At 35.7% G+C, this 25,529-nt stretch overlaps 1 protein-coding gene across 2 annotated transcripts in view; it reads left to right on the top strand.

Annotated features, from left to right (window-relative positions):
• The window catches only part of gabrb2a (gamma-aminobutyric acid type A receptor subunit beta2a), a 39,323-nt gene extending 14,461 nt beyond the window's left edge, over positions 1-24,862 (top strand). The window contains exons 4-10 of one of the 2 annotated variants that reach the window (XM_042770428.1): positions 772-992; positions 8,738-8,820; positions 14,873-15,010; positions 16,714-16,866; positions 20,631-20,875; positions 21,236-21,376; positions 23,079-24,862. In XM_042770428.1, the coding sequence (XP_042626362.1) occupies positions 772-992; positions 8,738-8,820; positions 14,873-15,010; positions 16,714-16,866; positions 20,631-20,875; positions 21,236-21,376; positions 23,079-23,423 (1,326 nt within the window). In that variant the 3' untranslated portion in view covers positions 23,424-24,862. The remainder of the gene's footprint in view (positions 1-771; positions 993-8,737; positions 8,821-14,872; positions 15,011-16,713; positions 16,867-20,630; positions 20,876-21,235; positions 21,377-23,078) is intronic. The other variant, XM_042770429.1, reaches the window with a different exon arrangement.
• Positions 24,863-25,529: the final 667 nt, after the last annotated feature.

Below are 25,529 nucleotides of genomic sequence, written 5' to 3'. Positions count from 1 at the left end.
ATGAAATTGTAATGACTTGAAACACAGAGTGATTTGTGAGCGAGGCGGTTTTTAGTGAGCATTCAGCTGGGTTAAATTAAAAGGTGCATCTGCGAGCCTGACACCACCTGCAGTGTTTAACGAGGATTTGTTGACTAATGATCTGAAAGATGGTGAATGTTAATAAAAGCGCTCAAAAACAATTATAGTATGTAAGCGTGTGTTTTTTTAAAAAAAGAATGATCTGAAAGATGGTGAATGTTAATAAAAACAGCTCAACAACAGTTAGTAACTAATCAGACAGACAATTTATATTATTGGTACGGTGTTTTTAGCTCTTATTTAAATATCATGGTTTCCAATAAAATATTAAGCAGTACAACTGTTTTCATCATTGATTATACTAAGAAATATTTCTTAAGCAACAAATTATCATGTTAAAATAATTTTAAAATATATAAAAATAGAAAATAATTTTTTATAGTCTAATAACATTTTATGGTATTACTGTTTTTCTGTGTTTCTGATCAAATAAATGCATTCTTGGTGAGCAGATATTTCTTTCCAATACAATAAAATACAAAAAAAAATCTTACAGACCTCAGCTTTTTGAACATGCAATGGTTGCATGTTCATGCATGCCCATATTTCTTTAAATACCTGGAAACATCAAATTGAACTTGAAATTAAACTCAAATGCAGAGAGGGGACAGAGAGAGATAGAAAGAACGTTGTATTTCCCAGTAGTCTTCGTGATCTTATCTTCTCCAAATTTTCCTCTTTTTTTTTTAGGACTACACCCTGACCATGTATTTCCAGCAGGCTTGGCGAGACAAGCGCTTGTCATACACGGAGATCCCTCTGAATCTAACCTTGGATAACCGCGTGGCTGACCAGCTGTGGGTGCCCGACACCTACTTCCTCAACGATAAGAAATCCTTCGTTCACGGAGTGACAGTCAAGAACCGAATGATACGCCTGCATCCCGACGGCACTGTGCTCTACGGATTAAGGTACGTCCTTTGAGGTCATCGTCACTGTCGTTATCGACCCGTAATCATGCTTGACTCCTCTCATCATTCTGTCCGTGCAAACTATTTGCAAACCACCCACATAACGCGTTCACAATGTGTTTAGAGGCCTGTTTTTATTTTCCCTGGCTGCTGATGCATTATGCCGGTGTAAATGACTCAACATCGCTGTCTATGTTTAGAAGGGATGAAATTGTTGTTGCTAATTCCAAAGCTGCACATTGTGCGTTCTGTTCCTCAGCCTGACAGCAGTGTCCTTATCAGAAGAGTGCTTAAAAATTAAATATCTGCATTGCAGCAGATAATTCACTGCTATTAAGGCGACCGAAATCAATAAATATAATTTATAACGCTTCATTATGTAAGTGCCCACATACATAAGCTATTTTTACATAACAGACTGCATGGAGAAACACTAAATGCACATGATGAAACATTGATGGGAATGTGTGAGAGTGCCGTGACCTGGCCCGAAGAACATTGCTGCTGGGACTGCCAGCGCGCTACTTTGTCAATGAAGACCTTCGCAAGTGAGACAGCGCCGGCTGCGGCCGCATGTATGTGTGTGTGTGTGTGTGAGCATGTGTTGAGGAGGCAGTAATAGAGCATTCTCTTCTGTGACATCTGAAATTTAGTGCGAATCTGTGCTCTGTTGCAGTTTGACACAAAAGAGTGTTGGAAGATGGGCTTTCTGGGTTTGTAAATGCGTATGGGAGTGTGTGTTTGTGGTGAGTGGGGGTGTGTTGTCCGTGTTCCTTGGGTGCCCTGCTCCTCTAAGCCTGCCAAAGCATGTTCCTCAATTACCAGGAGAAGAAGAAAATAACAGCGCTCTTCTATAGCTGTCTGAGCCCAGTCTGACAATTTAGCACAGACAGGTTGATCTGATTATCTTGCTCCTAAAAGACTTCAACCAATAACACAAACGCTGGCCAGGAGATGAAAATACACAGGCTTAAATACAATTTCTGAGTCATAATACAACAAGTGAATCATGTTACAGCTTAGCAGTCTGTGCCGTCCTTGTTTTAATGGATTAATGTCAAATATTTTCTATTATTATACCAAAGACATTTATATGTTCATTTAGTTTCAAACTGAACTTTCATTGGTTGTAGCCTTTAAAGATACAAGAAACTTTTTTATGCATTGTACAGTGTTGATTTAAAATCAGTTGTGGAGTAATTGATCCGCATTGCTGCTTATTCTGGCCAAGAATCATACACTTAAACACAAAAAGACTGTCAAACTGACATGTAAAATGCTATCTGTTGAATTTTTATTAAAAAAAAAAAAAAAACATTAATTGCTAATGAATGAATCAAACAAAACTCAATCCAGTGATTAGTTCTTTCCCAAAAAACGTGTTATGTTGACACTACCCTTATGAAAATTAACCACAGTTTTATTAAAGTAAAGGTTAAGTAACCATGTTTTTTTTGGCGGATTTATTACCATTTATATAATCACAGTTTTATTACAAATACCATTGTTAAACTACTGTTAGTGTAGCTACGGTTAATTTGTGGTCATGGTTTAACTATAGTAACCATATTTTCTTTTTTTGTTTTATTTACAGTAAAACCATGGTTAATTTTCATAAGGGTATTACTTTTTTAAACACTGCTCTGTTTTCATATGGACTGGTAAGAAACCTGTGTGCCTTCACTCCTGGAAGTTGTGTAAATTCAGCCAATGAGATCAAAATTGCCAGATCGAAAGTGCTTTCTGCTTTTGTGTGCAATGTGTATAAAGAAATCATCGCTATCTTAGGCTGAGACTAGAGTCGGATAAACTTCTTTGTTTAAATGTAAACAAAATGTCTTCTGTCTGAATTAAACCAACATTTCAAGTATAGTTTTAGCAGTGATCAGCTTATTGTGTTGTGATGTGTCCCATTCACAGCGTTTTAGTACACAGCATAACTTAAGCACACACTATGAGGTGTTCAGCAAGGCTATGTACTAGGCCCAATTAAGAAGCGTTACAGCACAGTTAGGGTCACTTCTGTCTAAATGCAGCTGACTAATTTAGGACATAATAGACATAAGCAAATCTAAATTACTACACATAGTGTCTGAGAGAAGAAGAGGTCTTCTGTTTACCTTCTCATTTACAGTGGATGAGCCACACAATAAAATTGAGACATTATCATTAATTCTCATTTACAGAAAAGGATGCCTGTTATATGGAGGTGAAGTGCATTGGCTGGTGTTATTTTTTTTTCCAGCAACTTGAAGATCTGTCTAAGGGCAGAATAGGACAGCTTCTATTTATATTTATTTTGAGCAATCACGCATAACTGTGCCTTCTTTCTGTGTAAAGGTAGGTGAATATACCAGAGGCAACAGGAAAACTCAAATAGAGGCATCACTGCAAGGAAAATTGCTAAACTGGTAGCAAAATTCAATACCATGTCCTTCTCTCACACCTTTATGTCTGATTCTGTCAATAGCGTCCTAGCAGGATCTCAAAAGAAATCTATATTAAAGTAAAATAAAAGTAAATGGTCTGATCTTTGTGACATGTCCTTTTTCAGCCTTTCCCTATGAGAATGATTTTTTTAAATATTGTTATTTTTTTTTTGTTGTTTGCAAAAATTCATTTATTTGTACATTTATGTTTAAAAACAAATATGTGGTGGTTAAATTCAATATGAACTCTAAATTGGCTTGATTTAATTTATTTAGTTATTTTTTCTTTTTTTTTCTTTTTTTTTTGCATTTGACATGCTTTTATCCAAAGCAACTTATATTGCATTCAAAACACTTTTTTTTTTCTCAAGCGACTGTAGTTTTAAGTATAGATTGCAAAGCGACTGTAGTTTTTAATGCTATGCTTTACACTTTCTTAATGCACACTCCTAGTCTGTATATGCACATTGATTTAATTTATTTTTTTATTATCATTATTTATTTATTTATTTATTTTTTTGCATTTGGCACATTTTTATCAAAAGCAACTTATATTGCATTCAAAGTACACATTTTATCAGTTCATGCATTTTCTGGCAATCAAACCCATGACCCTTGTATCTTTAGTGCTATGCAGAAACACTTTCTAGTGCACATTCCTAGTCTGTGTGTATACATTATATGTGTATGTGCACTCAAATGACTTTCCATGTCTGTTGACATCAAGTGTATTTTTATTAATTTCTTTTAGCCCCTTTCCTTCAACCATATAGAAACCATTTTTCACCATCAAAACAATCACTATACTTTTTAGACCTTTGGTGTTGTTCACGTTGTGGTCAAATTAAGATCTCTTTTTAAAGAAGACATTTGGCTGAAGATTATTATTGAAGAAAAAAAAATCTAAATTTTCTGTCAAGAATGAATAAACAGCACCAGAGTGTTAAAAAAAATCACATTCCAGTAGTTTAGTTTGCTAAATCCTTGATCCAATTCAGGACTACCATTTTGGCTGCTGTTTTCATCTCGTCCTCTCGCCATCATCACAATGTAATTTAGTCAGACCCCTGCGTGGTGTGTTGCAGCACAAGCCTTAGTAAACAAGGTCGTTTGGAATAAAGGTACACATGCTGCCTTGGGGTCTGTACCCAACCCTTACATGAACCTGTGCGGTGTGCGGGGAAACCGTAGTGCTGCGTCCACCAGTGATAGATGGATAGATGAAGTCTAGTGTGCTGGTAAAAAGAACGCTCTTGAATGCATGTGGATGAGAAGATCTCGGCGTTGGTGGGTTTCAATGCAGGGAAGTAGCAGTCTAGCAGCACTAGGGAGTAAACAGCTCCGACTTTTATTCCTCAGACCCTTTTCAAGCTGATACAAGCTGCCAGAGGCGTTAAGCGGCACTAAACCGGTGAGGGTCAGGCCTAGCTTCCTTCTGCTCTTAATATATTGAGCCAAGCCCTCTTCAAGCGGATACAAATCAAGCAGTAAGCAGCAGGTCACAGTGAGACGGAGAGCAGAGAAATAGAGAGACTGGGGGCAAAATCTGTTTACGTTTTTCTTCCTAGCTCACAGAGTGCTACAAATATACCTACTATCTCTTAGTACAACTAACGTGTTTTCAGCAATAAATAGACTTATAATGAGAAAGACTAGATCATTATATCACTTTTAATAGAAATCAGAGTGGTTGGGGGCAATAATAACACCTGACAAATAAATCATATTACCCCCTCTGATGAAAAAAACACTCATCCAGGTTATAATGTCATTGCTTTAATATGGATTTGTTTCTTTGCTTTCTCCTTTATATCGTACTAGTTATTTTTTCTCTCACGAATAATGCATGTTTAAAGGAAAAGTCTTAAGTGGCATCTACATTATAACTGTACAAAGCAAGTCCACAACTAGACAAAATTATTGATGAAATAGTGTTCATTATTACTAGTTTTAATTCAAAAGCATCAAAACTTTAAACAGAAATTATACATTAATATATATTTAAACTGAATATAAGTCTCTTCTGCTCACCGAGGCTGCATCTTTTTGATCAAAACTACAGTGAAAACAGAGAAATATTATTTTAATTTAAATCTGTTTTCTCTGAAAATATATAATGTCAAATGTAATTTATTTCTGTGATGCGCAGCTGAATTTTCAGCATCATTACTCCAGTCTTCAGTGTCACATGATCTTCAGAAATCATTCTGATATGCTGATTTGCTGCTCAAGAAACATTTCTGATTCACAGATGAATAGAAAGTTCAAAAGAACAGACAGCATTTATTTGTAGCATTATAAATGCCATTACTGTCACTTTATGCTTAATGCATCCTTGATGAATAAAAACATTAATTTCTTTTAAAAATTACCCCAGACTTTTGAACAGTAGTGTCTAATCAATTGTTCTTAGACAGATGGCAGACTGATCTGAGCGTGTGCTGAATAAATGTCATCATTCAAGCTTGTTGATGATTAATGAAAGTTATTGTCATAAACGAACCCAGTGCCAACATAGAGAAAAAGAGATATGTTGTATGTAGTGAAAGAAAGATGGATGATGGAAAGAGAAGGAGAAGATGAGAGGGTTTCAGAGATGGTAAGGAGGGATGGAGGAATCGAGAGAGACAGAGAAAGAGGCTGATCAACTCCACCTCGAATTCTTCTCACAGCTTCCCAACAACACGCTTCCAGAAACACCAAAGCTTAATGGATAGATGGACCAATGACTCTCATCCATCCATCTCTTAGACACCCAAACGCACTGAGACTTTTGCTGATGATGTAGTGACCTATAAATAGCCTGTTATTTTTACCTCTGCCATCTTGGCCTGATTTCCTGATTTCCCAGAGCTCCCAGTTCTTCCAGTGCTTCCTGTGGAACTGTGATTGTGGGACGATGCAGTAGGAACCTCAGGAGTATCATGTTTTTAGCATGCTGATTTATGACCGGGAACAAAGAGACAAAACAGACCTCTATACGGTAAAAATTGCAATCCACAAAAAAAAAAAAAAAAAATTTAAATAATAAAAAAAAAAATTGTTGCTTTACATTAAATCAAAAAGAGCAGAATTTATTTGGAACAGGTTTTTTTTTTAAACATTATAAATGTCTTTAACGTCACACTTGATCAATTTAATGCAGCCTTGATGAATAAAAGTATTAATTTCTTTCACCAAAAACAATCTTACTGACCCCAAATGTTATCTTGGTCAGCAAAGAAAGAGATGCTGACAAACCATAATAAACCATAACCTACTTGGTAACAACTGGAAAAAAATGAAATGATTTTTTTTTTTTATTTTTTTTTTTATAATTTAATCATGATGGCTACTGACTGATGGTAATTCACAAAATTGAGTAGAAATATACAATTATTTATTCAAATTAAAAGTAAAATGATTTATATTTATAGTGTTTTATAATATTGAAGTTAGTGTCCATTTTGTCAGCTATTTTTAATTTAGTCTTAGTCCTGTGTCAAATGTAACTTTTAGTTTTTATCATATTTAGTCAACTTGGCCTGTTTTAGGTTTAGTCGACTAAATGTCTGAGCATTTTAGTCTCTAGTTTTAGTCAGTGGAAAATTACACATTTATGTCTTACTGTATAATGGTTAAAATGATCAGAATTATTATTTTGCTCAGTTTTAATTGCAATGATTGTTGTCATTTCATCAGAAGTTGCTCTTTCACCAATAATCACAAATCAACAGAACATCGTCTCGTATGCATGGTTTATTTCACCTCATCTAACATTAGTGTACAGATTTATAACAGGATATCAATTAGAGGCTAAATAAACACTTAAGACTTCAGATTTACACTCACCCTGTCTACGTTACGAAAACTGGCATAACAAAAACCTACTTTCAGATATTATAACAGAGAAATTCCTAATAGTATTTCCATTCATTCCAGATTGATTTAAGCAGAATACCTCAAACGGAGATCGCTGAACTCCAGCTTACTTGTACAGTATCCAGTACTTGTTTCAGATCATGGCGTCTCCGCAGAGAGAGCACATGTGAACGGTTGCCAGATTGCATGAAGCAAAAAGCTAAGCAGTTACATACGGATCCGTTTAAAAGAAAAGCTCTGTTTGTGGGGGATGTGATCTGTGTATATGTTGTAAGCGATATTTAACTGTAGAGTTATAGTCTTGTACAGCAGTCTGAAATGTTTTGGCTCCACTTTTTTCAACAAAAATAAAAAAATTTTGGTAAAGTTTTTGTTCTTTTAACTACACTTCAGTCTCGTATTTTTTAGTCAACGATATTGCATGTTGATATGGTCTCAGTTATCGTTTAATGACTTTATTATCATCTCATCATCGTCTCATTTTCGTCAGGGGAAAAAAACTTGTTGACAAACATTTTTCGTCATAGTTTTCGTTAACCAAATGAACACTAACTGAAGTTATGTATAATTCATGATATTTATTTATAAATAAAATGAAATGTGTCACAGTTTCCGCAAAAATATTGTGCAGCACAACTGTTTTCAACATTGATAATAATCAGAAATGTTTCTTGCGCAGCAAATCAGCATATTAGAATGATTTCTGAAGATCATGTGACACTGAAGACTGGAGTAATGTATATAATATTCTCACACAGTAATATATTCACACAGAAAACAGCTGCTTTAAATTGTAAAAAAAAATTTTTGATCATTTGATTTAAATTTGATTGTATTTGAATAAACACAGCCTTGGTGAGCATAAGAGACAAAGTAAAAAGAGGTTATAAAGGAGAAACCAAAACGTCCGCTGGAGAATTTAAGTAAAAGGATTTCGTATTGAGTTGTGTGCTAAATTATTAAAGATAAGTAGTTCTTCAGATGAAGTTTTAACAACCCACATGAAGTTCAGAGGCATCTATTAAATTGTAGTTTCTAGACCTGGTTTTCATTTGCTGTGAGAATGGCTTTGCTGCTGCAGTGGGGTCAGATTCAGAGGATTGTGTTTCTTCAGGTAACAAGGACTTTGGTTGTCCACTCAAGATTGTGTTAAAATTAATACTTGCTCATTATACCGTGTACTTACATTTGGCAGACACTTTTATCAAAAGCTACTTGCATTGCATGGAAGGTACACAATTTATCAGCTCATGCACTGCCTGGGAATCAAACCCATGACCTTGGTGTTGCTGACGCTGTTCTCCACTGTTTGAGCAACAGGAACGTAGTCTGAAGACAGATCTGCAGCCCGTTTGTTTGTGGTGAGCCAGCAGTGTAGAAGAGGGAGGAGGGCTGCTCTTGTCCTTGAGAAGCATCAGTAATCCCCACAGTCCCCTGTCTCTGCTCTGTATTCAGGATCACCACCACTGCAGCCTGTATGATGGACCTGAGGCGATACCCGCTGGACGAGCAGAACTGCACGCTGGAGATCGAGAGCTGTGAGTGCTGCACCTTTTGTCCTTCTTGACACAGCTCACATTCACAGCACCAGGTCTATGCATCTGTTTTTCATGAATACCCTCATTAGAGGTCAACTGATATTGTTTTTTGGACCGATATTTCTAGTAATTATTTTTATGATAACTAGTGGTCGACCGATTTTGTTTTTTTGACAGCCGATGCCGATATCTTGGAAAGCAGGGTGGCCGATATAAAGCCGATATAATTGTATTTATTTTAATTAATATTTAAGAAATTTAAAATCATTTGAAAATGGATTAAAAAAAATTAATTTGTAAAATATAAGTAAACTGTAACCAACAGGGCACTCAATATTCTGGGAAGTTTGTGTGCATTGGGAATCATATTTTTTCAAATAAAGCCAAGGTAACACTCATTTTACATACAGCACACAGTGAAAATTACATGAATATGACAGTGGCGAATGCATAAAGCGCAGCATTATTTGAAATCACGAATTTAAAGTTTAAAGCATTCAATTTGCATGGACCGAAAGTCACACAGAGAACACGCGATCTTGCTGGTCACATGCACACGTCACAAGATCTCACAGCTGGATTCGACTAAGTTTGCAAGGTTTGTGAAATTAAATTTTCATTAGCCATTCAAAGATTTGTTTAAATGATGTAAATGCGTATTTGCTGAATGGTGACGGCAAACGAGAAAGTATTATGATGTTTGCCTTTCTATTACTAATAATATAATAGGAATCGTTATAATAATTTTTGTATACATTTTAATTCCTTTGTTTAACAGTTCTTTCTGATTGTTAGACAGATTTCTATCCGTAGGGAGAATGTGAGCGCTGTGTTCTCAGGCGCTGGAGCTCTCAGCGACATCAAAATAAAAGTCTTGCCTCCAACGCATCGGCCAAACAGAAAAACTTATCGGTCGATGCCAATATTTAAAAATGCCAAATATCGGCTGATATATCAGCCGTGGCGATATATCGGTAGACCACTAATGATAACCAGTAGGCAGAATTATTTATTTTATTTTATTTTATTTTATTTTATTTTATTTTATTTTATTTTATTTTATTTTATTAAAAAAAAACAATAATGAAAAATAATTACATTTATTATTTTTATTAAATGCAATAAAATATGTAATAATATGTAATGTATAATATGTAATTATAATAGTAATTAGTATGATTATTATTAATAATAGGAAAGAGTAATGACAATAGTAATTTATAAATAGTATATTGTTATGATATATGTAATAACAACAACAACAACACAATAATTATTATAATTATAATATTAAAATTATTGTTATTATTATTATTTACTGATAACCAGTATGCAGAATGATTTTTATTGTAATTTATTTTGTTTTATTAACATTTTATTTTATTTAACATTTTATAAAAATATTGAAAACAATAACATATGTAGTAATAATAATAATAATAATTAATATTATATTATTATTATTTCTGGATGATTGTAATATATTTATTTATGCCATATATAAAATAGTTAATATAATAATAATAATAATAATTCACTTTAACCAGTATGCAGAAGGTTTTTTATTTTAGTTTGTTTTATCAAAACATAACATTATATTGAAAAATACTATTAAAAACCATAAAATATGTCATAATAATAATAATGTATATTATAATGGCATTTTTTTTTATTTATGCCATAAATATAATAGCATTAATGGCAAATCTAATTTCATGTTTATGTTAGACTGTAACTATTTAACATTAAGCTTAAAATGCTGTACATGTCACGTTTGATAGTGAATGGCTGTTCAGTAAACAGTTAAAGCAATGCATTAAGAAAGCCACTCTTCCTGGACAGTCTTGTTTCTTGTTGAACACACAGTGGTTTAATGGTGTTTTTGGGGTCTGTAGAAACCCACCAAATGCTGGCATTGATCTGTAAACCGATATTACAGAACCGATTAAAAAGAAAAGTATGTTAGAAACATAGGCTTAAGCAATTATGGGTTATCTGTTACCCCGACCCGTCTGATGATCTGTTTTTCAGCTGTGCCATGACAGCAGTGCTAAATTATGCATTTAAAGCTATAACAACAGCTAATCATCTCCCTCTTTATTAAGATGAATGGCTTTCTATTTGTCATTATTGCCTGTAATTGTGTGTAACGCAATTTTTCTTGTAGTAAAAATTGAAAGACACAGGAGAAGAATGCGAGGTCTTCTCAGTGTTTTATCTTTGTCCCTGGAGTGCTGGATTACAGCGCTGTGATGTGATGCTCCGGCACAGGCTCTGTTTGATCATTAAGTTGCCAGAAGCATTAAGCAGCACAGAAACACTGAGGGTCAGGCCTGACTTCCTTCAGCTACCAATACACTGTGCTGTTTTCTCTTTCCCCCTCGTTCTCTCGCTCCATCCCTCCATTTCAAGCTCTTTTCCCTCTCCTTTCACTCATTCCCTCTCAGAGTTATTCTAGTTAACTAAAACTATAACCATAAAAAGCATTTTCGTTTCTTGAAATAAAATATAAAAAAGTCAACTTATTTTTATTTAATCTAGTTGCTAAAGCAACTAGAAATGCTAACTTGATATACTAAAATAACTTAAATAAAAATGAATAAAAATATATAGATTTATTAAAAAAACAACTAATAGATAAATAAATGATAAATAACAACTAATGTCAAATTACAAAAAAACACAACAAAATTACTAAAATTAAATCTAAAATTAAATTGAAAGCAAAAAATGTGAAAAAAATTAATAAAAAAATAAAAACAAATTCAAAATATTAATAAAAACTAATAGTATCTCAGTGATATAAAAATTTCACTGTTTTCTTAAAGGTGTTGCAAAATTCAGAATTTAAGAATTGGCTCTCTTTTATTTCATAATTGTAAATTTTAATTGAATTGGCAACATCAGGGTTGCCAGGTCTGCATAACAAAAACAGCCCAAACACATTCCAGTGAAAATTGGCAAAAATCACTCCAAATCACTCGTGGACTTGGCAACATTGGGCCACAAGCCCCACAGAATTTTGCATTGAAAGTTATGTTAAATTATATTAGTCCAAACATAAATTACATCAATAATTGAGACTAAATATTCATGTAAATTTCTTATACAGTGTGTACAGTATTTTAGCTCAAACATTTAGACATCACACCCAACTTTCACATAAAAAAAACATGCAAAAACAACAGCCTAAAACAATACAGCCATCCAAAAAATACGTACATTTTTCCATAAAACATCACAAAATGGGTATTATTGCTAGATAATTTTAAAAAATGTTCAAAATATGAATCAAATGGCCAGATATATATATATATATATATAGATATATATATTGAGAGAGAGAGAGAGAGAGAGAGAAAATATAATAAACTGAAGAGCATTCATAAATGCAATTAATTAATTCATTAATTAAGCATTAATGCAAATTTCTCTAGGAAGAATTTTAAATAATGATCATTCATTTCAGCAAATGTTTCTAAAAGTGTCTCATATGTTGCTGATGAAAAATGGAATGCATTTTCAAAATTCAAATTCAAATCGTATTCCACTGGCGTTCACCTGGCAACCGTGCTTTCTGTCATTTTCTCTCCCACACACCCTTTCACGCACACAACTGCGTGTTTTTCCCGTAATTATGTCAGTGCAGCAGTGCAAGTGTTTTCATGCGAGCTAATGAGACACAAGCTTAAGCCTCCTTTTTCCTGATCAACTTGATTCTTGATGCATTTTTAACAGCAGAAGCTCTCGGCTCGAGTCGCTCTCCTCTGATGTGGATTCCTTTTCCTCTGGTTTCTCTCAGGGCCCCGAGGGAATAATGGCGCTGTGGCAGTAAATGTGATCTGTTGACAGTAATCAGCCATTCAGTTGACAGAATCAGACGCGGTGGCACAGAGATAATAGATTTAATGGAAGTGAAACACCAGTCCAACAGTAGTTTTCTCTCGAGTCCTCGGCTCTCTCTCTTGTGCTTTCTCGCTTTCGTCTGCTCTCCGTTTAAAAGGCTTTTCAGACAGCGGGGTGAACACGACACAACCTTACGCGGTGATGGTCTCCAAACGCTCCCACGCTAGGAAGACACATCTTATGATTGTCACATGGCTCAAGCTCTTGTCGTATTTACCTCACGTTGCTCTCTGGCCCATTATACCGAATGAGAAAGCCGTATTTGTTATCTTTGTATTAATGCTTTATGAGGCCTACAGCTTTGCTGGGCTTTTTAAGTCTGTACCTGGTTGCTAAGTCAAGCAGAGATAACTCTCTTGAATATGAAGAAATCAGAAGCTCATCGTTAATTATTCAATACACTAAATAGGTCACTGGTTCTCATTATAAGTTGCACGCAGTCAAACTGGTGCAGATGGGGAAGGAACCTCAGCGAGGACGGAGAACAAGCAAACGCACAGATTCCTTCACGGATGTGGATGTGCGTCTGTTTCATAACCATCATTTAATGATCACTTGTTTTGAGATCTAAATGTCACCTTCAATATTTATACTGCACTTTCCATGAATATGTGCACTTTGCAATCCTGTCGGTTTATGTAAAGTATTAAAATCACGAATCCCACGCTTTTTGTTGGATACGTTAGATTAACTGTTATCTAAAAATATGTCCTGACATGAAACAGAGCTGGTTTCAAGAGTCTGTTCCCCCTTAAAATGGAGATTTTAGTCTTTCCCACCTCAGAGGCTGACCTTCTTGAATTGAAAAGTTCACACAACATCATAATTTTGACAATATACTAAATAAATTTTTCATTAATTGTGGAAAAACACATTTTTACATTTTAACTAATGTTACTGCCAGGGTTACTATAGTTCAAGGGTGTAGAGTTTAGTAGAGATGCTACGTTCCTACCAAAATCCAGAGACCAAAATCAAACCTACACTCTTGCTATATTTAACTAAAACAATCTAAATTTAAAATCATTAAAAAAAAACGTATATTTTATTACTTGAAATAAAATAAATAAATAAATAAATATGAAAAATCAGTTAGTTTAATTTCTCATTTTAATTTAGTTTAACTTAATCTACTAAAATAATGTATGATAAATATATATATATATATATATATATATATATATATATATATATATATATAATATTGTTAATTTACTTATTTTAACTACTAAATGTGTTACTTTACAAAAATATAACTTCATTTAAAAAAAAATTCAAAAACACACAACAAAATTACTAAAACTGAATTGAAACTAAATTAAAATTGAAAAAAAAAAAAAATCTAAAAAATAAAAACTGATTCAAAATATCAATAAAAACTATAGTAGTATCTGAATGATACTAAAATAACACCGGCTACTGCATGATCTAAGTAACATGTTTTTTGTTGTTGTTGTTTTTTTTACATATAAACAACCTTATTCCATTTTTTTCTTGTTGATTATATTTGTCCATCTCAACCTTCAACCCTGTTACCCAAAATATTGTAGGGAAAAAAGTATTAAATATTTATCTTTAAATACAACAAGCTGGGAAATACAACAATAACTTAAATAAATAAATAAATAAATAAATAAATAAATAAAATTTTGGTCCCACCTATTAAGTGATGTAATTTAGTGATGTCCACTGAGTGATATTTACAACCCTGTTACCCATGTTTGTGTCATTTTTTAATTTTTTTTTTTTTTTTTTTAATTGGATAAGTTTTGTCTATTTATTTCTAAAATGTTTTAAACTGTATTTAGTCATGTCCCACATTTTGGTGACAGGGTTGAAAACAAATCTAACCCCATTAAATTAATAGAAAACAAATTTCTTAATAATATAAAAACTGTAAAGGGACCTCCTGAGGATAATGATCACCACTTCTTTTCACAGACCAAAAAAGTGATAATTTTAAAACCCTTTCAGGCCCTGTTTTGTTCTCTCTTTGATTAAGTCCCTTAAAGCTTAGTTGCAGGAGGAAGAAAAACACAAAGTCAGTCTTTATGCAGAGCTGATTTTCTCCTCTGTTGTCCTCATATGCATGGAGATGCGCTCGGATGTGAGTTTGTCGTAACGCACCTGTGTTTGGATCCTCCAGATGGCTACACCACAGATGATATCGAGTTTTACTGGCGAGGGGGAGACGGGGCCGTCACGGGGGTGGAGAGGATCGAGCTGCCTCAGTTCTCCATCGTGGACTACAAACTCATCTCCAAGAACGTGGTTTTCTCCACAGGTTGAGTTTATTCTCCTTTGTGTGTGTTGTACAGTTGGGACCATGAGTCAGATCTGTTCAGAAGTATAGTTTGATCTCTGGGTGGGTGTAGGACCAGAGTATTATATCACTGTATTAGCCGTTTTATCATGATAACTGTATGATCTAATGAAAATTTTTATTGTAAAAATATAAACATATTCCATTTGTTGAAGTGCATTAAACATTACATTACGTCAAGGTTTCACAAACTAGAAAATGCAGGGGTTCATGAATTTAGGATGAGAATGGCTAATTAATTAAATCATAAAACTGGTTTTCACAAACTAGAAAATGCAGGGGTTCATGAATTTGGTTTGTGAATGGATTATTAATAAGCTGAAATGCTGTGGTGCAGACGTTATTGCATGCATATATAGTTACAGTGTCCTTTTGCTAAACCTTGAAGCGATGTATGCGATGAGTAAGCATGTGAGTAAGTGCACATAATTTGTGTTTTTCTCCAGTCGCATTATCATCACTGGTCTGCCTTTCAGGAACAGATAAAGTCACGCAGTCTGGCTGTCTGACTCTACCCACAATCTCAGACACGCCGCTTATTATTGTGACCTGTTCTGCCACCAAATATATATCTGAGGTGGCCTGTGTGTTTACTAGAGATGGAGCAATGCATTGAATGATCAGCAATCTGCAATACGAGAAAAAGACTGATGCTAAAAACAGTTTATTGATAATCAATTAGGTACACTACAGTTTTTTATTGCATTAAATTGATTAAAGGATGCATTAAATTGATAAAAAAGTGACAGTAAAGGCATCTGTGACCCTGGAGCACAAAAGCAGTCTTAAGTCGCTGGGGTATATTTATAGTAATTGCCAAAAATACATTGTATGGGCCATAGTTATTGATTTTTCTTTTATACAAAAAAATCATTAGGATATTAAGTAAAGATCATGATCCATGAGGATTTTTTGTAAATTTCCTACTGTAAATATATCAAAACTTAATTTTTGATTAGTAATATGCATTGCTAAGAACTACATTTGGACAATTTTTTTTTTATTTAATTTTTTTTTATACAATATTTAGATTTTTTTGCACCCTCAGATTCCAGATTTTCAAACAGTTGTATCTCGACCAGATATTGTCCTCCAACATCAATGGAAAGATTATTTATTCAGCTTTCAGATGATGTATAAATCTCAATTTCGAAAAATTGATGCTTATGACTGTTTTTTTTTTTTGGTCCAGGGTCACATTTATTACTTTACAAATGATTTCTGTTTTAAAAAATGCAGTTATTTTAAATGTTCAACTTTTCAAAGGAACCTGAAAGACATTATGTATCATAAAAATATGAAGCAGCATGACTGTTTTCAATAATGCAGCAGCAAATCAGCGTATTCGAATGATTTCTGAAGATCATGTGACACCGAAGACTGGAGTAATGATGCTGAAAATTCAGCTTTGGCCACAGAAATAAATTACAGTTTAACAGATATTCACATAGAAAACAGCTGTTTTGAATTGCATAATATTTGACACTTTTTTCTTTGTTTTTAAATCAAATAAATGCAGCTTTTTTTGTTTTTTTATCAAATAAATGCAGCCGCACGACCCCAAACTTTCTATGGTACGAAATTGCATAATATTTGACACTTTTTTCTTTGTTTTTAAATCAAATAAATGCAGCCGCAGTGAGTCTTTTTCTATTTTGGACCAGGTTCTTATCCACGTCTGTCTCTGAGCTTCAAACTCAAGAGGAACATCGGTTACTTCATCCTGCAGACCTACATGCCCTCGATCCTAATCACCATCCTGTCCTGGGTATCCTTCTGGATCAACTACGATGCTTCTGCTGCCCGTGTGGCTTTAGGTGGGACTTCTGATCATGTGATCTGTGTTATCGTTGGTTTGCTGGGCTTGTGATGAACACTTTATACTGTATCTCTGTTTTGTGTGCTCAGGGATCAGCTGAGTGATTTACGGTACTTGTTTTATAGGCTCTTTTCTGTTTGCCTCCCATTGCAGTTGAGTAATACATCAGTGACTGTGATTTTGCCAAGATGTGTTCCTGTATCAACATCCTTGTTAGTCCTGGAACAACATTCCTATATTCTGCTGCAGTGATGGCATAATTTTGTTGGCTGATCTGGAAGTTAAAAACCCAATAGGAATACTAATTCCTGCAGCACAAATCTGATTTTAGGTTCCATTTATAGTCATACTTGGCTGATATGTGATTTTAGGTTCCATTATTTGATTTTAGGTTCCATTTATAGTCATACTATACATTTATAGTCATATTCATATTTGGTGTTTTTGATTTTCTCCTGCCAACCAAATTGCAGAGAATAAGTGGTGATACGCATTCATTTTGCAGGTGTAAGAGTTTCAACTGGTTTTTCTCAACAAATGCTTGATAAACGGGTTATATCTTATAATGCTGGCACTTCAACTCACTGATTCATTGCATTTGCTGAAAAGTAATTACATCCCCCAGGTGTCATCGTGTCCATAAGACATCACAAGTTTCCAAGTTAGAAGTCTAATACTCTCACTTAGCCAGACTTTTAACTGGGGCCATAGGGTTTGGGGTCTGAAGCTAGTTGGCCAAGGACAGCCCACTTTAGTAGAAAGAGGTATTTGTATTTGTAATGTGCTAAATTTAAGTTGCTGAATAAAAGATGCTTTCAGAGCATATCATCACTGTTGCAGAAAGTTTGCATTCTCAAAGTCGCATGTTTGACCTCTGACTTTTCTAAATATGCCAAATGCATCAGTCCCCTGTCAAAAAATCCAGCATATGCTGGTTAGGTATGTTTTGAAGCATGGCAGCTGGTTTGAGCTGGTTTAAGATGGTCCTGAACTGGTTATAAGCTAGTTTGAGCTGGTTTAAGCTGGTTATATGCTGGTTATGAGCTGGTTTAAGCTGGTCCTGAGCTGGTTTAAGATGGTCCTGAGCTGGTTATAAACTGGTTTAAGCTGGTCCTGAACTGGTTATAAGCTGGTTTAAGATGGTCCTGAGCTGGTTATCAGATGGCTTGAGCTGGTTTAAGCTGGCCCTGAGTTGGTTATCAGATGGCTTGAGCTGGTTTAAGCTGGCCCTGAGCTGGTTATAAGCTGGTTTGAGCTGGTTTAATCTGGTCCTGAACTGGTTATAAGCTGGTTTGAGCTGGTTTAAGATGGTCCTGAGTTGGTTATCAGATGGCTTGAGCTGGTTTAAGCTGGCCCTGAGCTGGTTATAAGCTGGTTTGAGCTGGTTTAAGATGGTCCTGAGTTGGTTATAAGCTGGTTATGAGCTGGTTAAGCTGGTCCTGAGCTGGTTATAAACTGGTTTGAGCTGAATTAAGCTGGTTATAAACTGGTTATGAGCTGGTTTAAGATGGTCCTGAGCTGGTTATAAACTGGTCCTGAACTGGTTATAAGCTGGTTTAAGCTGGTCCTGAGCTGGTTATAAGCTGGTTTGAGCTGGTTTAAACTGGCCCTGAGCTGGTTATAAACTGGTTTAAGCTGTTCCTGAGCTGGTTATAAGCTGGTTTAAGCTGGGCATGTGCTGGTCCTAAGCAACTGGCTCCTGCTCAGGACCAGCTCAAACCAGCTGCCATGCTTCAAAACATACTTATCCACTATGTGCTGGATTTTTCAACAGGTTCTACCACAGTTTTCCATGTAGGATCAACAGAAGATGTTGATTCAGGAACATGTCTTGGCAAAGTCAAGGTGACTTTAATACATCTGTTCCCCACAAAAATAAGTGCTCAGAGGTTGCCCTTTCATTGCGCATGAGATCCGGTCCATTGCTCAGATGTTTCTCCTAATATTTGTCGCGAAAGACTAGAGAAATGTTTGAATGCATTTGAGATCTTTCATAGACTTTGGTATTTTGGAAAATCAGAGCACAGTTTCTTCTGAATCTCTAGAGGAGACAATCATGAGATGAATCTTTGTTTTTTTTTCTCATTGCTGCGTAGGAGGAACTAGAAATTGTGGTAGAGCTTTCCTTTGGGCAGTACCTGCCTGTGCTCCAAAAGAGGAGGCTCAAATTGCTAATTAAATTGTATGATGCTTGGACTCAAGTGGGTCTTAAATCTGCCTCACTCCAGTGAAGATGCTGCGCTGCAGTGCTCAGCTCCAAACTCTATTAGGAGTGCTCTGTAGCCTCTGCTGATCAGCGTTGATGTATTACTGCTGATTAAGCTGACAAACTTTCCTCTGGTCGCTCTTTACTGACGTGTTTTATGTTCAGGGCCATGTTCCTGCCATTATGACAAAATGACTTCTTGTGAAGCTGATACTTCGGGGGGAGACGGCGGAGAATAGATCACTGATGATAGGGAGCCGGGCCTTTTGTGTTTGGGTGAACTTGTCAGAATGAATCTGTCTGCAGTGAGGGGCATGTGACAAGGAAACACATGTCTCAACCTTGCTGTATTGTTTAAACAGAAATGCAGCAGCTCTATTACAGAACTGATGTCTCGTTTTCTCTACATGGCTTCAAAATGATTGCTTGAGCTTTCTTCACTGAACATGTTTGATATGCATGTAAGAATTTGACCGAACAGAGATGATGAGCAAATTAAACATTTGGGAATATGGGAGAAATCCTTATGAATTCTTTGACTAATTTGGCAGATGATTAGAGGTGAGCTTACAGGCAAAAATCCATAAAAAAACTGGTCATTTTATAATATACATGCACCGTTCAAACGATTTTTATGACACATTTGAAAATAAATCAATACTTTTATTTAGTAAGGATGCATAAAATTGATCAAGAGACAGTAAATACATTTATAATATTTCATTTTTTTTTAAATAAATGATTTTCTTTTGAACTTTCAAAGGAATCCTGAAAAATGTATCATTTTACTGCAAAAATATTAAGCAGCACAATCATTATACACTGATCATAATAAATCAACATGAAAGATCATTTAACACTGAAGGCTGAAGTGATGATGCTGAAAATTCAGCAATTAATTGCATTTTAAAATATCTGAAAATAGAAAGCAGTTATTTTAAATTGTTATAATATTTAACAATATAACTGATTTTACAGAATTGTTGATCAAATAAATGTAGCCTTGGTGAGCAAAAGAATTCTCTCCTTCAATGTAAGTCTGTTTTGTTTGTTTTTTTATGCTTGTTTTGTGAATATCTTCAGTCTGATTGCTTAATAATAGCCTCAACAAGCTGCAAATTTTGAGGTACGACTGATGTGATGAGAACTTTTGCGTGAGAGCGAACAAACCCCTAAACTCGAGTATTAATTTTCATCATGCAACTCATCCCACAGCATTCCTGCTACACTACTGCTCCCCAAAAATGGTGCTTTTATCCAAATCCATAACCCTAAGTAGGGTATGAATAGCACAGGTATATCTCAATGCTAGCACTGTAGCTCGCAGCACATCTTTTCGATTCGCATTTGCATTAGTGCATTGTGTTCAAGTTGATTGTTGTCAAAGTTTTCATCCTGGTTTCACGTAAGAAGATGACACATGAAGAACCTCTGTAATTGCCCAGTTGGCAGCTCCTACTCAGTGCTTGCTGGATAATTACATCGCACTTCTCTTGTTAAATAAAGCTGCACAGTACTGTATTTAATCATGCCTGAACGCTGTCTCTGAACTCCAGGTATCACCACCGTGCTGACCATGACCACCATTAATACTCACTTGCGAGAGACCCTTCCCAAGATTCCCTATGTGAAAGCCATAGACATGTACCTGATGGGCTGCTTTGTCTTTGTGTTCCTGGCGCTGCTGGAGTACGCCTTCGTCAACTACATCTTCTTCGGGAGAGGCCCTCAGCGGCAGAAGAAGGCGGCGGAAAAAGCCGCCACGGCCAACAATGAGAAACTAAGACCTGACCCCAACAAGGTACTGCCGAGCTTTCCACACACACACACACCTCAGGCGTCTTTAGGGTTTCCTGACAAAGGCCTCTGGTCAGTAGGTGGTCGGTTCTCTTTCAGGGTCAGATTGTTAAAACACCGGATGTATAGCTGTATTTTTTCCACTGGCATAAGCTTGTTCACCAACCGCAACCTAATGGGCTTTTACCCTCAGAAACATGTGATGAAATATCCGGGAGATCAGCGCAGACTTTTGTTAGCTGTACACAACAGACTCACTCGCTGGCGGAGCCTCTAGGGCTTTCCGTCTAATCTCACTGAAAGAGTTGTGTCTCTCTCCGAGTGCGGCGACCTCTGTAACAGTGCTGATTTTGTATGCTTGCAGTGGTTGGTGGGAAGTGTAGTTCAGAGAGACGATACTCTCTATGCCAGAATGAAACAGAGGGAAATTGACGGGTATGACTCGATGTGGGATCCGATCTTTGCGGAGGATGCAGGATTAGGACTAGGCGATCAAAGACTTAAGGTACTGAATATTTGACCTGAAGTCAAAAAAATGCAATGGCTCTGCATCGATACCCAACCAGAAGTAAACACACCCAAGCTCTTTTGTTTGATTCTTATGATTTCTGTTTTTCTTCCTTTAGAGTAATGATGGTAGCCATCATCATCTCCACCATTACGTTGTCCTGCCCTTTTTTCAGTTACCGTTTGCACCCGAGCCTTTTCCCCAGACGCTCATTCCTGTTTCATCACCGAGCGTAGCATTTTGAGCAGTGGACACTTATTATCTTAAAGACCCGTTCACACCACTTTAAACAATCATTCTAAGTCTATGAGAATACATAGGGTAGTCCAAACTGCAACTATAACGATAACAACACAGAAGAAAAATGTTGGGGGTAATGGATTACAAGTTACGTGATCAGATTACTTTTTTCAAGTAACTAGTAAAGTAACACATTACTTTTAAATTTACAATATCTGAGTTACTTTTTTCAAATAAGTAACGCAAGATACTATGTGAGGTGCCAAGGCACTTCCATTAGCCTGAGGCTTATTAATTTTATTTTTGTTGTTAAAGGGCCCTTACAGTTGCCAAAAATATATCTGATATAATGATTTTTTTGTTATTAAAAAATTAATAATCAAGCCCAGCCCAGCTGACAAAAAGTATGATGTAATGCATGATGTAACACAATTCATTACTTTTAAAAGTAACTTTCCCCAACACTGCAGAAGAGCGATATTGTTGAAACTATAAAAACATTGGCAACCAATCAGAAATGCAGATAAATGTATATGATGTAATTTAATTTGTAGCATATGATATAAAATTGGTAAAATTACAGTAAGCGATTAAACTTCTGTTACCAAATATTTCGCTTACTGAATTTTCAAAAAGAGATCTATTGACACAATGGGAGGCTGATTTGGTCTTGATAAAATCTCAAATTATATGAATATATATATATTGATAAATCGTTGCATCACTAGTTACAGTAGCTTTGTTACAGTAACATCAGCAGTTAGCAAACCGCATAAGCAATGTTTACATCTCAAAGGCAGCTTTTGCAGGATAATTTTGATGATAAGTGAGCAGCTTAAGATATAATAATGCTTAAAATTAAAGTTTAAAATGAACACTTGTAAAATGTAAAAGTAAAAAGAATAGGGTTATCGTGGAAAGTGAAAGCGGCCTTTCCTTACCTCCATCTCTGCAACCCGACTCCTCACTGTTGATCTAGATTCTTGCCTTCACATTTTTTATTTGCATTTATTTGGCTGATTTATACGCAGACAGAATTTTAACCATGCCATGGTTGAAATTCGGAAATAATCCTGGATATTATTGCCTGCTGGAAAGCTTGACTCCACAGCTTACCATGAGTGCAGTATAACTATCGCTGATGATTCATTTACAGTCGTTGTACTGCATTCATCATGGTTTTAAAGGGACAGTCCACTTCTTTTCAACTTCATGAAATCCATCATTGTGCATCATTTCAACTTATGTGAAAAACAGCATTTGCCTGCGGTCTGTGATTCAAAGAGAAGATGTTCAGTAAGCAGTTACATCAAAAAAGTTTTGAAAATATCTTACCCACAGATCTCAGAAAAATGCTGGTTTTGCGAATATAATGTATAGGGGGCTCTTCAATAATGCACCATTTGATGACAGTGATTCTTAATTGCACCTGATCCTACAATGTTTCTTCTTTCTCCAGATGACTGCCGATGATATCCGGCTGACCACGGTTGAGATGAAGAATGAAATGGGTCCGTCCGATCTGTCCAGGGGTCTGGGTGACCCGCGTAACACCATGCTAGCCTACGACAGCTCCACTCTTCAGTATCGTCGAGCGGCCATGGCTCGGCAAAACTACGGCCACAGCGCCCTGGAGCGCCACGCCACCCAGAAGAAAAGCCGGCTCAGGAGACGGGCTTCCCAGCTCAAGGTCAACATCCCGGACCTGTCCGACGTCAACTCCATCGACAAGTGGTCGAGGATGATCTTCCCCACCGTGTTTTCCTTCTTCAACATAGTTTACTGGCTTTACTACGTGCATTAAAAGCATCCGGAGAGCGGAACGGACCAAAAGAGAAAACAAAGAAGAGTAAAAAAGAGAATAAAACAATACACCTTTTGCTGATTTATTTCAAATATATAGCGGAGAAAAAAAAACTGAGGAAAGACAGTAAAAGTAAAAAAAATCAGGATGGACTTTTTTTGTTTTTCGTTCTAAAGACATTGAGGAAACACATCGGCGGCGGAACCGGAGAAAAAACACGCAGTACAGGGCTTGCTCCAGAGTTTCAGTATACCACTTATATTTGTCATATGTAGATTACTCTGTGGATCAAATATTTATGCTTGTCTTTGCATATATTTTAAGGATTTGTTTTTTGGGTTACGTCGTAGCCAACTGCATCCAAGAAAGCTTTACAAAAGGAGTCGGTCTTGAAAGTCTATTTTCCTAGAGTTAAGCTGTATATCAGATATCTTTTAAAAGCATGCTTTGGTTTGTTTTCTTTATCTCTTGCAGAGAGCCGGAGCACAATGCATTTTCATTTGACACTTTAAAGGTTCTTCTGTTCTTTCAAATGAGTTTGCGGGATGCAATGCAAAGACGCTGTCAGGAAGCCATACAGGGTATTTTCACAACAGGTCCTTTTACTATTGCTTTAGTTTTTTTGTTTTTTGATGTTGGGCCAACAAGGAAACTCAGCCCTATTAAAATAACAGTTTTATCTGATGCAGAGGAAATATGAACAGGTTGGGCCACGACAAAGGACACATGTGATCCCATGGAAAAGGATGGACTGACATGGACCATTACCCTGGTGGTTGGACTGTGTCAACAGTACCAAGGCTGTGTAAATGCTAGACAGTCCTCATGAACTTTGTGTGGTGAGCCGCTGAGGGAGAAATGGCTGTTTAACATCTCTCGAGTGTCTCTCAACACGCAGGGTAATTGGATGAGGCCAGTTAGCCTCAACGGAGAAAGACGCAATATATCTGTAAACCATTAACACTATCGATAGATATAAGTTGAAAACTAGTAGCTGATATTACATCATGGTAAAAAAAAAAAGAAACTTTCTGATTCAATAGTTATAATATCAGATCTTAATGTTATGGTTCATTATTTAAACGTATTTTTTGGTGTATTAGATTTCTTAATGTCGAAGACTTTGGTTGATGAAAAAAATCTTGCTTCTTAAAAACTGGGCGAAGGATCTGAATCTTTCTCAAAGGCCTCAAAGCGCACCAGTTGAATTTAAGCAAGAAACCAATCATTGCTTCTCTAAAAATTTATTGTAACTATCTCTTCAGTTTACTAACAATGTGTGAAGGATCTGGATCATACAATCAAGGCATCTGTCAGGCAATTTTGTATAAAATCCTGTAAATTATAATGATATTTCATAATGACCTGTAAATATATATATTGTGTAATGATTGTCAACAATAATGAAAATGTATCTAAATTAAATTATTAAAGCTTAACGAAGCTTATATCTCTTAAACCATTACCTTACAGATTTTTCCTTACAGTTTTACGGCGGAAAGGTTTGAGTTGAAATAGTTTACTCAGGGCCATAACCATAGACATTGAGGGGGACAATGGATACCAATAATTAGAAATGGCATAATTGATCCCCAATGTTATAAATTCTTGCATTGATCTGCTGCCACACCATTTCGCTGCACTTTGTTTGTTATTATAATAACTAACAGGTTTAAAAGTTATATTTTAGCCTGGTCTAACAGCGCTTGTCACTGATAAAGATGGCAAGGGTTGCCAGGTTTTTCACAACAAAACCCGCCCAACCGGGGGGTTAAAATACACCTTGATAGCACACGTACATCAGCAAGACGTATTTTTTGCCAAAAAAAGTGTTTGCTCATCTGCAATACGTCTACAGGACGTTTCCTATCAGATGTCAAATAGACGTTTAGAAGATGTCTTTAAGATGTTTATGATTTAGGATGAATGTAAAACTGACATCTTAAAAGACGTCTATCAGACGTTTGCACACAGCAGATGCTTTCCAGATGAGGTGATCTTTAACAGATACATTTACTATCTGGGCATGTTTTTGGCAGGGTTCCCCTGGTAAAATTTTTGGTATGTTTATGATGTGGTCTTTTTTTTATAAATTTACTATCTGTG

This window comes from Cyprinus carpio, chromosome A14 (assembly GCF_018340385.1).
Source record: "Cyprinus carpio isolate SPL01 chromosome A14, ASM1834038v1, whole genome shotgun sequence".
In the NCBI taxonomy this organism is placed as follows: domain Eukaryota; kingdom Metazoa; phylum Chordata; class Actinopteri; order Cypriniformes; family Cyprinidae; genus Cyprinus; species Cyprinus carpio.
The sequence above is the reverse complement of the archived record's forward strand: the minus strand, read 5'-3'. Positions and strand labels throughout refer to the sequence as shown.